At 29.1% G+C, this 15,063-nt stretch overlaps 1 protein-coding gene and 1 long non-coding RNA gene across 2 annotated transcripts in view; one reads left to right on the top strand and one right to left on the bottom strand.

Annotated features, from left to right (window-relative positions):
• Positions 1-1,626: 1,626 nt before the first annotated feature.
• LOC132934703 (cytoplasmic protein NCK1) lies at positions 1,627-13,455 on the bottom strand. Its single transcript, XM_061001033.1, has 8 exons — positions 13,031-13,455; positions 8,932-9,141; positions 8,656-8,866; positions 8,324-8,569; positions 7,954-8,245; positions 7,677-7,859; positions 7,390-7,610; positions 1,627-3,251 (listed from the first exon to the last, which is right to left on the bottom strand). Exons 2-7 carry the CDS (start codon positions 9,056-9,058, stop codon positions 7,404-7,406), a joined length of 1,266 nt encoding a protein of 421 aa, XP_060857016.1. The 5' UTR covers positions 9,059-9,141; positions 13,031-13,455; the 3' UTR covers positions 1,627-3,251; positions 7,390-7,403.
• The window catches only part of LOC132934704 (uncharacterized), a 47,464-nt gene continuing 45,855 nt past the window's right edge, over positions 13,455-15,063 (top strand). The window contains exon 1 of the long non-coding RNA XR_009663063.1: positions 13,455-13,746. This is a non-coding gene — a long non-coding RNA (uncharacterized LOC132934704). The remainder of the gene's footprint in view (positions 13,747-15,063) is intronic.

Genomic DNA, 15,063 nt, shown 5'->3' with positions numbered 1-15,063 from the left:
TAATTCTAAATAACTTTGAACGAAATTTATTTTAAAATGCAAGCTTTGCCCTGTTATTAGTTAACAAAGTTTTTATCGCTATTGATGTCTATTGTCTAATTAATAAACATTCAACAATGCATTATTTAGATGCATTTTAGATGGCTAGTAAGTTTAGTGGCGACATTAGTACCTACCTACATTGCTTCACTCGTATTGCATCAAATTCGGCAATCTAGTTGTTTTTATATATACGAGATAAAGTCTAATTTGTAGGTAGTCAGTAATTTATACCGTTTTAAAGACTAAGAACTAACCTAATACGAGTATTATTAAATAGTACTTACCAACCAACCTACTATCTACAGCTGTCAGCTGATTGGGGATTGCAAACAGTCCGTTTTTGAGGAGTTCAGAGGCTATCAAACGATCAAGCACGCACGTTGCAACTTTTTGGTCGAACGTTTTAGCAAAGTTAAAATTTCACAAAAAACTCACTGCCAACCAAAAAAAAGCTAATACCTAGGGTTGTGCACGAAATTATATGCAACTTTGTCATGTTGGTAGTTTATTTAATAAGGATACGTCTGGGCTTATGCCTTACACACAGCCACAAGTCATATTTCTGACAAACAAACAAGTATAGACATGTTACTCGATTATCTAGATACCTACTATGACTGTAACCCGCAATAACTGTAGGCCGTTACAGTTGTCAGTGACTAGGTAGGTAGGTACCTATTAGTTACAGTTTAAGTTGCAAGTAACTTAATTATTTTGTTGTATTTTTAATTTTTTGTTCAAGAAAATAATGGTAATATACCAAACATTTTGTTTGTACGCCATGTTAGTGAGAAAAATGAATTATGAAAGTTGGGTATTACCAACATTTTAATGTATGTTCATTGTTCATACATTGAAGTTTATCAAAACATTGGTTACATAAGAATAACTACAGTAAAATACTAAAATTGTGTTGTTGATGAATATTACATAAATAAAATGTAATATAAAACCAAATAAAAATGTCCAACTATACTTTTTTTATATAATTATGAAGGTACTTGCAGTAATGTTTAATGTTTATTTCTCTAGAATTGCCATTTATTAATTAAAATAAAATATACAGTTGACACAAAACATGGAGAACTTACTTACACTCAGACACTAACTTATACACCAATATAAAAATCATTTGTTATAAATATCAATTGCAATTTGCTAGATAAAAAGAAAAAATTGTGCTCAATCGTAATAATAATACAAAAAATGTTGATTCAATAAGGAACTTGCTGAATAAAAAAAACTGCTGTTTAAAATAATATTGCTATTAAATCAAACTGTGGTTATTGTGTAAAATGTGTACAGAGAAACATTATTCCGTCAGCTTTCTATGATTATTCGTTATGAAGAAATACTAAGTTAAAATTCATATTTGGCCAAAGTATAAGTAATCAATCAAAAAGGTATTAATAAAAAGTTATATTTTTTTATAACAAGGAAAGTGTGAAAAAATTAATTGATGCGGAGCATGTATTTTATAATTAATCTATTTTTTCAACTTGAACTACCATATTATTGTAATAGCAGCTACATCAAATAAAATAGATTAATGATAATTCAACTACTAAAATAAATAAACCACTCTTATTAAATTAATCCATAGTATATACTTTGACAGAAAAGTAAATGCAAGTCTAATTTTTATACACTCGAATATGACATTATACTTTTATTTACATATTGTGAGAAAAAAATTATACAAATTAAGTGTAAAATAAAATGAGAAAAAAACTTTATATTATACACATCAAAATATCTTTTTGAAAATCAATAAAAACATACAAAATTCTAAACCTAATCAATTCAGATTATCCTTTTACAACACATTTTAAAAAATATTCGATAACCACAAAATTTGTATCGATGCTTTAAGACACCTAACCATAATACACATATCATTATTATAATATTATAGGAATAACTAGACCACAACATACATGATCCAAATAGTTGACACATCTGATTAAAATAAAAAAATAAATAAAAACAAAAAATAAATAAAATATATAATAATTAAATAGTAAGTTTACTGTTAATTTGATTAAGAATAATTATAGAAAAATTATATACAGTGTAATGAACTTTACTAAACACAATTATGCTGCCTACGAGTCATAAAAAAAAAAGAAAACAAAAATGTCAACACCCTTTCAAGAGAGCATCGTTTTACATAACTATAGATTCATATACTATTAATAAACTTATTAAAGATGATAGTTATTTATATTTGGTGTAGTAGATCAATGAACAAATTCAATCAAGTCTGAATGTTCATATACATATTTTATAAATATATATGAGATCTGAATAATAGCTCTATTCTGTTTACACAATTATTATATAAGACAGTGATGTACATTAAATAGGCATTTTTCAAACATTAATAATTGTTTGTAACCATAACATAATTTAAAATACACGGTTATGACTAGTAGTGATAGTTTTTATAAGGTACTTAGAAATATTGGATAATAGTAGCGTGTTATTATATTAAACTTATTTAGATAATAATAAAAAAAAAAAAAATTATACAAATAAAAATAATGATCTAAATTTCTTTGTTTAATTGTTTAGTTGTTTCATTACTTTCATGAAAAACTTGTTCATCAGCATTTAGAAGATAAAGTTCTTAATGTTTTAACTACTGTATGATAAATATTATTAATTACACTATTTACATTTACATAATGACAATATACCGTTTAATAATATTATTAAAACTATTATAATTTTATAAAAGTCAAAATACAAAATAGCAATACAAATCGTTATCACATTTTCACAGCAGATTATGAATAGAACAAGAGCAAGTCATATCACTATTAATTTTAATTGATATTTACTAAACAGATCATACAAATAAAGATGTAATTTATTTAGCACTGAAGTTATTGGTTAGGGTATGAAACCAAATATGAAGAAATAATAATTACAGCATAACATAAAAAAGGTATAAAAAGTAAGGTTCAAATGTTTCCAAAGAAACAAATGTTTAAGAAAAAAGAAAAAGATAACAAATTTATAAAATAATTTGGGAGAACTTATTAAATGACTAGTCTATTGAATGATTTTAATTATTGTTATTTAACACATTTGGGATATCTTGATTTCTTATTATTTTATGGGGAGTTCACTTCTATGTGATACCATTTAATCATAACTTTTCTTGAAATAAATTCACACCAATTTGTTTTACGGTTTTCATTGTTCTGAAAATATAAAATATATATATATTAATTAATATTTTAAATTCAATCAATCAAAATAATTATTTAAAAATATATAAAGAATGCAAAATTGTGCATAGATTAGAAATAACTGACCAAGTAATAATAAGTTAACTTCAGATACACAAGTATAGTATTGCACACATACTAGGGAAGTAGATTAAGACACAATAGTTGGTGAATACAGAATAAGTGAGTAATAAATTGTGTGATAAGCAACAATTTCAAGGAGCCCAGTTACAGCTCATTACATTTTGTGGTTGTCAGTTGCAATTATGTAAGAATATATTATTTAGATTAACAAGATTCAAATGGAAAACTACTCTGCACACAAAGGTAATAAAAGACTAATAACAAAGAAAATTTTAAATGTGTAAAATACTAAAATACCACTAGTAGAGATTCATCAAATACAGTTAAGGATGGGTTGTGAACCATACAGTTAATCACACTATTTCAACTGTGATTGGTATTTGCAATGTAATTGATAGTCATTGTAATTATGTTGTAATTTTATTCTAGTCATTGTAATAAAATTTCCTTTACCAGTAACATTAATATATATATTAATATTAGATATTATAATGTATATTATATTATATTTATAGATAAAATAGATATGCATACTACAGTTATAACTTATATTATAACTTAATCAAAATTTCTTCTCTAAATATTCAGACAGAGATGCAGATTTTTTTTTTAATTTGCATTTTTATTTAACCCAATAGGTATTTCCTTTTTACATTTTTCTATGGTTATTGTTAATGATTGAAATTGCATCTATCTCAAAAAGATTTCAATTTAAAGTTCCTACATGTTTATGATTAAATTAATAATTTGTTTAAAAAGAACATGGTTAATTTTATTTTTTTAATGAATTCAGTTTAAGACATAAAAAAGAATTATAAATTACTGAAATTAAAATAATATGTAATAAGTAATTACTAATTTGTTTATTTGTAAGAAATCATAACATATTTTAAAACAAAGTCCCTTTTTATGTCTTTCTGCTTAGATCTTTAAAACTACGCAACTGATTTTGATGCGATTTTTTTCAATTGATAGTGATTCAAGAGAAAGGTTTATAATTATGTATATAACATGCAAAATATAGTAGAGAAACACTGCCCCATTTCAACATGTACGAGCATATCTCTTAAAGAACTCCTTGAAAATTGAAAGCTTGATTTTTCAACTCATATAGGCTGTAGATATGTAAAGGGTAGCTTACGCGTGATTTTTTTTAGCATATGAAAAAATAAATTTTTTTATCAGTCTAAATGGTTGCAATTTGTTACATATTATAATAATATTATAATTAAAAGAAATATGGTATATACATTTTGTACAAATATATTTATTAAAAATACAAATTTCTGGCCTGGACAACGTCGGGCGGGGCAGCTAGTAAATAATAATCAATACTAATATAATAAAAAAAATAATATAAATAATATTTAAATAATATTTAATATCAGTTTTATTGGACATTTATTTTTATATCTGTTCATTGTTTGGCTGAAAATTTTGTTATAATATTAGAGTATCATTGAAATGTGATTCACATTATCAACTTATTTGCATAACATTCAACTTATTTATATCAAATAATTAAAATTAATTTAATAGAAGTCTTAACTTCAGAAAATTAGTTTTCTATAAGTAGATGTAATGATTGTATAAGTACAATGTTATCACTAATTAAACTATGGAATCTTTAGATTTATATTATTCAATTAATTGGTATTAACTTAATGATAAGTACCTAATAATCTAAAAATTATCTTGGTCAATAGAAGCTTAGTATGAAAATATAAATGTATAAATTATTATTATTAAATATAAATGTATTATAAATATGTAAAATATATTAACAAGAAAAATGTATGCATACAATAACTAAAATTTAAAAATAATTATGTAATCCCACAAACTTATTATTTTTAGTATTGACTAATATAGAAAATAAATAATAATATGCTCTATGTCACCAGAATCTCCGGCCAGGTGTGCTTTATGCCAAGGTAGTCACCCAGCAAATTACAAAGGCTGTCTCGTTTATAAAAAACTAAATTACAGACCACCTCGTCGTGAACATTTTATATCTACTCCCAAATCTCATACAAGCTTTCCTAAATCCACCTCAAATCCCAATACCGATAAACCATCATATGCTGAAGCTATCCTCCAATCATAACCATTCCCACTCATCTCCTAATACAGAAACTTTATTTACATCCTTTATTACCGAGTTCACGGCAATCATAAAACCCCTCCTGTCTCTGCTAACGGCTTTATTAAATAAAGGTAAATTGTAATTCCATATACCGTTATACGTCCACCACAATATATTGTATCATTTCATTTTATATTCTTATATAATTATCTAATTATCTAAATTATGCTAGAATAAGATACTATATATTGTAAACCTTATCTATATATATATTGTAATAATTGTCGAACTATAATAATTATATACTGGAAGTTCTAATAAAAAAAAAAAAAAAAATATGCTCTTTTCAACGAAAGAAAGGTACCGTTTCACACATATTAAATACTGTGAACACTCATGTGACAGTAAAATCCCATCCACATAACCTCTGCTATGTGTAAATAAATAACTGATACATTGCAACAGTTACTGTTGGCGGCTCGATGCATATAGCATGAACAAAATGTAGTGGGTCATGCACAGCCAACGACTGGTACCTTTCTATCATGAAAAAGAGTTATAAAATAAATACAATATTATAACCTAAGTCCAAATTTGTATGTACTCAAAAAACTTAAAATCGTATGCAGTTATGCATCAAAAAACTTTTAAATTTGTACTTAATGTTCATTTTTTTTTTTAATAATATCCAAAAATATTTTCTTACGCAAAATGTATGTATTTAAATATTTTTTTAATTTCTTACATAAATAATAATGCAACTCAATTTGTTGGTTACAGATATCAACTTAAAATATTAATTAAAGAACAGTAAATATTTAAAAATATATTTATTGTTGTAATAGAAATATTTTAGTGCTAAAAATTTTTTGTGACACAATTGGCAGAATACTACAGGGTCGTTTGTGGTAAAAATGGTGTGGTCTGTTGTATTATAAAATGCGTTCCATTGTTTTAAAAAGGTGGACACTGCTATGACTTATCAAGATTTTATTATTATAAATGTATGAAACGCGGATCACAAAATGAAATATGAAATAACTAAACAAATTAGTAAACAAAATATGCTTGAGTATGCAAAATAAACTTTTTTCCATGCATCAGACACACAAATTGTCCACATTTCTTACTCCCATTAAACTGCATACACTCATTATAAATATGTAAATGTATACAAATCCAGACTTTAATTATAACTTATCTTACAAATAATAGTCATATTATATTTATATCAATGAAAATATTGTTATAATAAATATACGCAAAAGAAAAAAACCAATTAATACTTTCATATTATAGGATGTGTTGTTAATAAAATACACATAAAATTATTATAATTCATCGATTATTAATAATAGAAAGAACGAATGTTTTAAGAGGATAAATGATTTCACGCTACCCATGCATTTGTTGTCTCCGTCTTACACACAAACTACATAGCAACTTTTCATTCACTCGTTTAAACAGTGAGCTGTTATTTTGTTATTAGAGTGAATTTACCTATTTTTTTTACCTATTATCATACTTTTAGGTAAGAACATAATCAGAGCTTAAGTTTCAGCTATTTTTCAATATTTTAATTTTGAAGCAAGATATGGGTGTGTGAAATATACGACGCTTAGGCACAGATAACGTTTTAACCTAAAGTTTGATAATAGCTCAATTTATTCTAACGTCAAAACTAACAGCACACTAATGAAACTAGTTAATGAAAATTTGGTATGTCTTATGTGTGTAATGAATGCATGGGTAGCGTCTTCTTATATCAGTATAATATAATAACTTTTTCAAAACAATAATATCACCAATAATAATTATACTAACATTTTGGTTTTTTTTTTTTTTTGATACTTAAAATTAAATGAATTCAGGTATAGTTAAAATACAAATACAATTGTGTATAATATATAGAATTATAGTTACCATAATAACAACACTCACCGATGTTTTAAACATTATGCATTTGCTCGAGGCAATGCTCTGACCAAAAACAATTTTTCTCCTTGCTTATTGGTATATATTGGAGCTCTTTGATAATGATCAACAAGTTGATCAAGTGTGTGAAACTTGCGTTGACCAATACAATATAATGCTCCTTCAACATGCACTCGGAAATGTTTATTACGTCCAGGCGCTTTTAAAGACACTGAATAATCTCCTACCTGTATATAATTAACAACACTGTAAGTTTTTGTTAAGTACTTATTAGTAATTGTAAATATATATACATTAGTCTCGCTGTCTCTGACTAAGAAATCGCCATCTTGCCCATTGTTGTTCAATACTGTATCACATTGAGCTCGAGTTATTGTTCCATAATACCATGGTTTCCCAACCAAATGTGGTTTATCAATAACTTGTACACTGCTGGCTGCTTGAATTAATGGTTGAGCTAAATATTCGCTGAGTTCCTTCAAATTCATACACATAGATAATAATTATTTCTTTCAAGATCCATGATACCATATTTTATTTTAGTGTACAAAATGTCGGAAAACAATTTACCTGTAAGTAATTCTTCGGAACTAAGCCAATTTGGCCTTGGCCATTCCTAGCTCTATACCATTCTGGATCAGCAGCAGGTCTTTCCAAAATTTCCAGGCGGTCACCTTTCTCAAAACTTAATTCCTGATCAGATGTACCAGTGAATGGATATAAGGCAACAACAATGTCCAACACATTCTCGGCCATTGCATATGTGTGAAGGCCCATGTCATCTCCATTATTGTCGTCTTCTTGAGTGGTATAATTACTCGGAAACCAACCGGCCATACAACCACTTTGACCTCTCCACCAACTGTAAACAAGTTTCCCATTTTAACTACATATAATTCATTATAAACAAATATGGTCGTCATTTGTATAAACTTTATACCCATCATTGCTCTTTTCAAGAATCAGTATTCTTGTTCCTTTGATTAGAGATAATTCGTCAGGTTGTTGAGCTTGGTAGTTGTACTTCACTAAAGCTGTACCTATAGCTTCAGACGGATCAGCTGGTAAACGTCTGGCCATTGTAGGAGATTCACTCACAGTACGACCATTGCCATGACTACTGCATGGTAATGTTTTGCTACCAGTGCTTGAGTTACTCCCACTTTTTTTCACTTTTTTCTTTATGCTAAAGTACAACAAAAACAAATTAGTTAAAATTATTTTCAATTTAGGCAATTATTTACTAAAATTTCAAGTAAATATTGTTTTAACCTATCAAAGAGCGAAGGTTTTTCTTTCTTCACATAGTTGCTTGGCACATAACCTGAAAATCCACGAGCATTTTGAACTCTCCACCAATGTTTTGAATCATCCAATAATAAATAGCGATCATTTTTTCGTAAATCTAATTCTTGGGCACTTTGTGCTACATAGTCGTATTTAGCCACAACATAACAGTTATCTTCTTGGTTGGATTTATTTACTAAAAAAACAATATATTTAAGTCAAACAAAAAAATTAAACACCACAATAATGAAAAATTTTTACCTGGTCTCATGGCGGACATGTGATGATGATGTGGTGTATGTGGCGGTGGGCGTATGTTATTTGCTGCTGACTTGCCTTGCCAAGTAGCTGATTCCCGATCGGCAGCTAACAATCTAGCTTCCAACATAACTGTGTGGACTTAGTATTACTATGGCAATATTTTAATTGTCCAGTGAAAATTTAAATGCATTGAAATTGACAAGACATGTTCTGAGAATATAAAAATAAAAATTAGTAATTACTCTTCATTACATTAAACATAATAATTCAATATATTATACATTTTATTTATTTATAATATCAAATATTTATCAACATTAATTATAATTTAAAATAATAAATACTAACTATTTTCCAAGAAAAATTAGCTTAGTCCTATACAATTTTATCAGTTATTATGACCATGCCATTAATTCATTGAAATTTTAGAGTTATGAAAATCGTTATTATTATTATCCAATTTTGATTATTATTATTATTACATTGAGTCAGAATTTTATTGTATTTAGTGATCCAGACTATTATATTATACACATTTTCAAAAAAATTATTTTTATATCATACATTTATCTAGAAATTCAAGTATTCTAACTGGTTTATTATACTTCAATAATACTTATATACTATATATATTCTATAGTATAAACTATTTTAGCTGCTAACAGTTAAAATGTAGCTAAAATACTACTTTCCGTTTGAAATAGTTTACATAATAACATCAAGATACCGACGTAATGAGTAGACAGAAAAAAATAATGAATGCAGTGTAATCAAGCATGAGATTATATTTAGTTATATTGTTACAATAACTATGAATTTTACACTGTCTGGATAAATAGATTTCACATTGAAATATTGAATCAGATACTTGCTGCAGAAAAATAAAAAACACTTAGTATAAATGTATAATATCTACCTCTTTTTTTAAAAATAGCTCAAACTGGATATCTCCAAAATGTTATTCATTAATATAATTATAATTGCATAATAAAACATAAATATTGCATGATTAAATTGTTAAAACCCTAGTTGTATTATTAATTGCTAATTGAAAATTGCAATTTAAGCCTCAAAGCCTACATGCGGCTGTTTCTATTTATTGAAGAAGTCTCAATACAAAATGTATTAGCTGTAGAGAAGACATTATTTAAACTTCTATGGAGTCTAACTTAACATATATCTAGATCATTACATTCCTAAATTGCGGGTTTTGATGATAAACAAATACAAATTATAAACAAAATAATGTTCAAATGTGATTTTCCTAGTATCTTTTAAGTGGACTAATCTACTGCAGCCTTGGACAATAAATCAAACAGTAGCTAGTACATAACATAACAAGATTAAAATTAAGAATGTATAACATGACCTCAACAATATTTAAGTAATAGGAATTTTGAAAACTACAAAATAATAAAACATAAAATTGAATTATGTTTACGATGACTGATGATTGTAACCCACACAAATATTATTTTTATTTTTCCAACAATAAATTTACTTTTATAACTCAGAATTAAATTAATAGGTAATATACAAAAATCTTTAAAATTATTAAGGAATCTAAGAATGTAATTGGGAAGAATATTTTTAAAAATCCATTTAGGTATTGGTTAACTTTTTACTTTGTACACATTTAAATTGGAATTTATAATAAATAATTAGTTTTTTAATTTATAATGAATAAAAGTTTTTATGTATAAAAAGATAATAAAAATTGTATTATAATTTATAGCATATAGGTAATTGCTCAATAATAAAACACATTACCAATAAAAGGATTGGATTTAACTAAAACTAATTCATCTGTAATTTTATACATTTGTTTAGTATTTATTACTTATAAAAAAAACTAAATACTGTTTTATATTGTACCAACATTAATAACATTATTTCATTATATAATTAATTATAAATATAATTTAATTTTTAACATTATTTATCAAAAATAGGAATAAACAATGATAAATAATATCAATTAATATCTTAAAAAACGTTTAAACCTATACTATTAGCCTTGGTTGCAGATAAGGTATATTTTCTAAATGTATTAGGACTATAAAATATTGTTATACTTAATATGGATAGTGATTCATATGCGATCTACCAAACTAGATTTGTAGCACTACTCGATCAACCCAAAAATAATATTGAATTAGGGTATTATTTATCATAAATCAATTACAGAAATGTGTTCATATATTTGTTGATATATTGTTTCTTTTATTTTTATAATCAGTAGTATAATTTATACAACACTTTAATAATAATAATATTTAACACTATGTAGCGAGCTATGTAGTCTATAATTCACCTATTTAATATTTTTTTTTAAACTAAAAATGTTGTATTCATGTTGTTTAGAAAATCATAGACTTTTTAAATGTTCGTAACCATTATAAATGGTTATTGAAAATCAACGTTCGGTAAAGTAAAAACTGTATTTTAAAAATTATTCATCAATATATACCTAATACGTTTTGTACATTTGTGACATTGAATAATTTTACTGATGAAATACATATACCTACATATATTTTGAGGGCCTTTTAAACTATAATGCACAGTAGGTCTTTTAGAGCCAGTCCGACCTTATACTTCGATAAAAATGGACGAAGTTTGAGTTTATTATTAAATATTAATAAATAAAACCACGTGCATAAGTAACTAGTAAATCATTAAAATACGTAGTATCTACAGTACAGAGGTACGTCAAAATGGTAACTAAATAAAAAGATCTGTGTACTCCTAGTTCTCTATATAGGTAATAATTTTATCTTATCGTATGAATTGGGCTATAAAAGTGTATATAGAAGCCTTAAACGTATCCTACATGTTTATCCTTCAGGTAAAAGTATATACTATATTACCTAGTATAATTGCGTATGGGTTATTTTCAATTTTGGGATTTCTGATGGATCGCATACGACATCACTAATCTTAATACCTATGTATTATTAGGTATGAACATTATTTAATGTACCTACCTTCCCCATTTTATTTAAACTCTATCATGTGTAGTAGGTACCTATTTTAATTTTTATATACAGGCAGCAGTTTACAATTATTATCTCAAGTTGTTACAACTTCTAATAATTATATGTCTAAATGCCGCTAAAGACAGTAAGTAGAAGGTATGATGTAGATATGAATAACAGTAAATGTCAAATTTTGGATTAATAACACCCACCAATTGATATCAAGTTATTAACCATCATTTGCAATGCTAATTTGTGTTATCTTTACAACATTTATGATGTACATATATATTTGATTACATTAGTCATGTTGAAATTATTCTCCTCAAGTATGATTTTTAAGGTCAAAACACTTAGTGTAAAAGTCGGGGTAAAAGTGGTATGAATAGTGTTTAAGAATTTATTAACTTAACACATCAGATGGATAATAAATGTGATTATAACAAAAAATAATATACCACAGAACAACAAAAATAAGAGTTGCTTAAGCACCAATGTTTGAAAAAGTCGCTCATCAACCAGTCGTTTCAAAGCACACGTGTAATGTCATAATTTGTAAGACACCCAACTACACGAGTACTCGACCATTCAAAAGGTGAACAGAAACATTGAATTGGACAATACAGGACACCATGATATTTGATGATATTTAGGTACATATGTACACGTTTGAGCAATAATTCATGTCTGAAGTTGCCCAGACCTTACTCTTAAGGAGGATCCTAAGGAGATCCAAATCGGACAGTAGGAAATACCAAAAATGCGGTTGGCTTGTCCGATACAGGCTGTCAGAATATAATGATCATGATACACGTACCAAGGTAGACAATGTCTGCAATCCACACTTTCTCATAATTCAGTCGGACGTTATCGTCGTGATAAAACAAAGGCTAGGCAAGTACCTAACCTACCTACACGAATTCAATCATAATATCCGTTGATCAAAACAAAATCACCTCTACTTCCCCCTCCACGACCACGATAACTTTTGGTCCATAAGGTGCACCAGACACAGGTTGGTCGAAGGGGACAGAGACCCTTCTCGGACAACAACCCACGGGTGGGTGGTGGGGTGGACTCGACCGAAGTGGTCGATCGGATATTTCGTGTGACTCACTCACCTTTGTGTTTGGCGTGTGACGAGCGGACAACGAGGCGGCGGCGGTGGCGTCGCTTGTGGGGCAGCTAACCACCGTGGCGAGGGTCCGCGGCGTCTAGACGAAAAGCAGCGGCCGGGACGACGACGCCGGAACACCAACGGGACAGCGAGGAGATGGAGGACTACTACGAGCGCGGCCGATGCTCAATGCTCAAATCAATGTCGGCGGCGGCGGGTGTCGTGTGCGTGCGGCGGCGGCGTCGTCGAGTGTGGTCTCGGGTCCTCCGTACGTCGCGTCGCGAGTCGTCGTCGACGGGCGAGCAATCACACACAGACACACACACAAACACGTCCGTCGCTCACGGTATACGAGTGATTGCGTGCGTGTGTGTGTGTGTGTGTTGGCGGCGGCGATCAAAACACGCCCAGCGGAGTCGCTCGCGACTCTGCCGGCCTACGATCGAGTTTGTGAGTCTTGTGACGTGCGTGTGCGCGTCCGTGCGTGTGTGTACGTGACTACGTGAGTGTGCGTGCGGGCGCGTGCGCGGCAGGCCCGGGGGCGAATGACGGGCGGCGCGCGATGCCAAAACTTTACCGTACCGTGTGTGCGTGTGTGAGAGTTTTTTCGTTATTATTTTTTTACTATTATTATTATTATTCCGTAGTCTGCGGACACGACGTGCGCGACGGTAGAGCGGCGCTCTCTGGTGTTAGCGTGCGGTGAGCAACGCAGGGAAGGTATTTACTATTTATTAATATTATTGTTAGGTAATATTGTTATTGTTATTATTGCATGTCACGACGACTCGTTGTTATTGTTATTATTTACATTGTCTACTTTGTTGTTACCGTCACTGTTGTTCAGATATCTTGTATTCGACGGTAATGCGATGTGCCAGTAGAGCCTACGAATACTTATACAGTACTATAATATGTCTACCACTAAACTAGTGTCTAGTACTCTAGTGGCATGACAAAGAAAGTTTTTTTTCTTAGGCAACTGTCTCAAGTCTAAAATCCGTGGGTGTGTGATAAATATTGAAAATACAAAAAATAGATAATATTGTTCAGCACACCACTGGGCACTGACTATCACAGTAATACGTGTACTACTACTACGCTAAAAGCCTACAACTGCATACTGCAACTGCAGCAGTATCAGATGCTTCGCGTCATACATGCCTTGCCTGTTCTAGGACCAAAATATTAATTTTTATAAAAAAAATAACATAAATTAAACTTGATAACTGTTGTACGATCCATATTTTTGAATTACATCGATATTTCTATAGTAAAATTACCTTTTTTATATGATTGATATTTTATGTTTCAATATTATTTATTCTAATGTTGTTGAATATGATAAATAGCCGGCTTTTTGGGAGTTATCCTACTTTAAGAAGTTCCCTCAAATAATATTGCCCAAAAATGCTTAGTTTATACTTATTTAACTTACTTAAGTAGGTATAGTAGACTGTATTTTTCAGTAAATAATTTATTATTTTTTTTCTAAATTGCAGACAACAATGATAAAATAGATAAATATAGTTGAATAGTTTCTACAGTAGTAGCAGTGCTGTGCTAACTTTCATTGGCATCCCTTCAAACATACATATTTAAACATTTCCTGCCCTTTAAAATGTTACTTTAACTTTTGCCGCCCTAGGGCACTTGTCACTTGCCCCATTGCCACCCCCTTGACACGGGTCTGAATAGTAGGATGAGTTGATGAGGACTTGGTAGAAATTCGAGGGGACTATGAATAGTGCACGGTTGTAAGTGGTTATTCCATATGATATAACATTTCCCACCCTTTCGAGTCGTGTAAAATTCTAGGACAGAAAATGTACAACTTCTTGCTTCACAACTTCTAAATATCTTCTGGTCCGGAATTGACCCAAAGTGCGCACGACGCACCTATATAATATTATGTTTCTTCAATACGCTTTTATGTGTTTACGGTCAAAGTTAATGCAGTTATTGCGTATTAGCGTACACGGAAAACCGAATACTCACTAGTTGCTGACCAAATCTTTTTTGCATATAGATACGTGA

Source organism: Metopolophium dirhodum, chromosome 1, assembly GCF_019925205.1.
Source record: "Metopolophium dirhodum isolate CAU chromosome 1, ASM1992520v1, whole genome shotgun sequence".
Taxonomy (NCBI): Eukaryota; Metazoa; Arthropoda; class Insecta; order Hemiptera; family Aphididae; genus Metopolophium; species Metopolophium dirhodum.
Note: the sequence above shows the minus strand (reverse complement) of the source record. Positions and strands in the feature narration are given on the sequence as shown.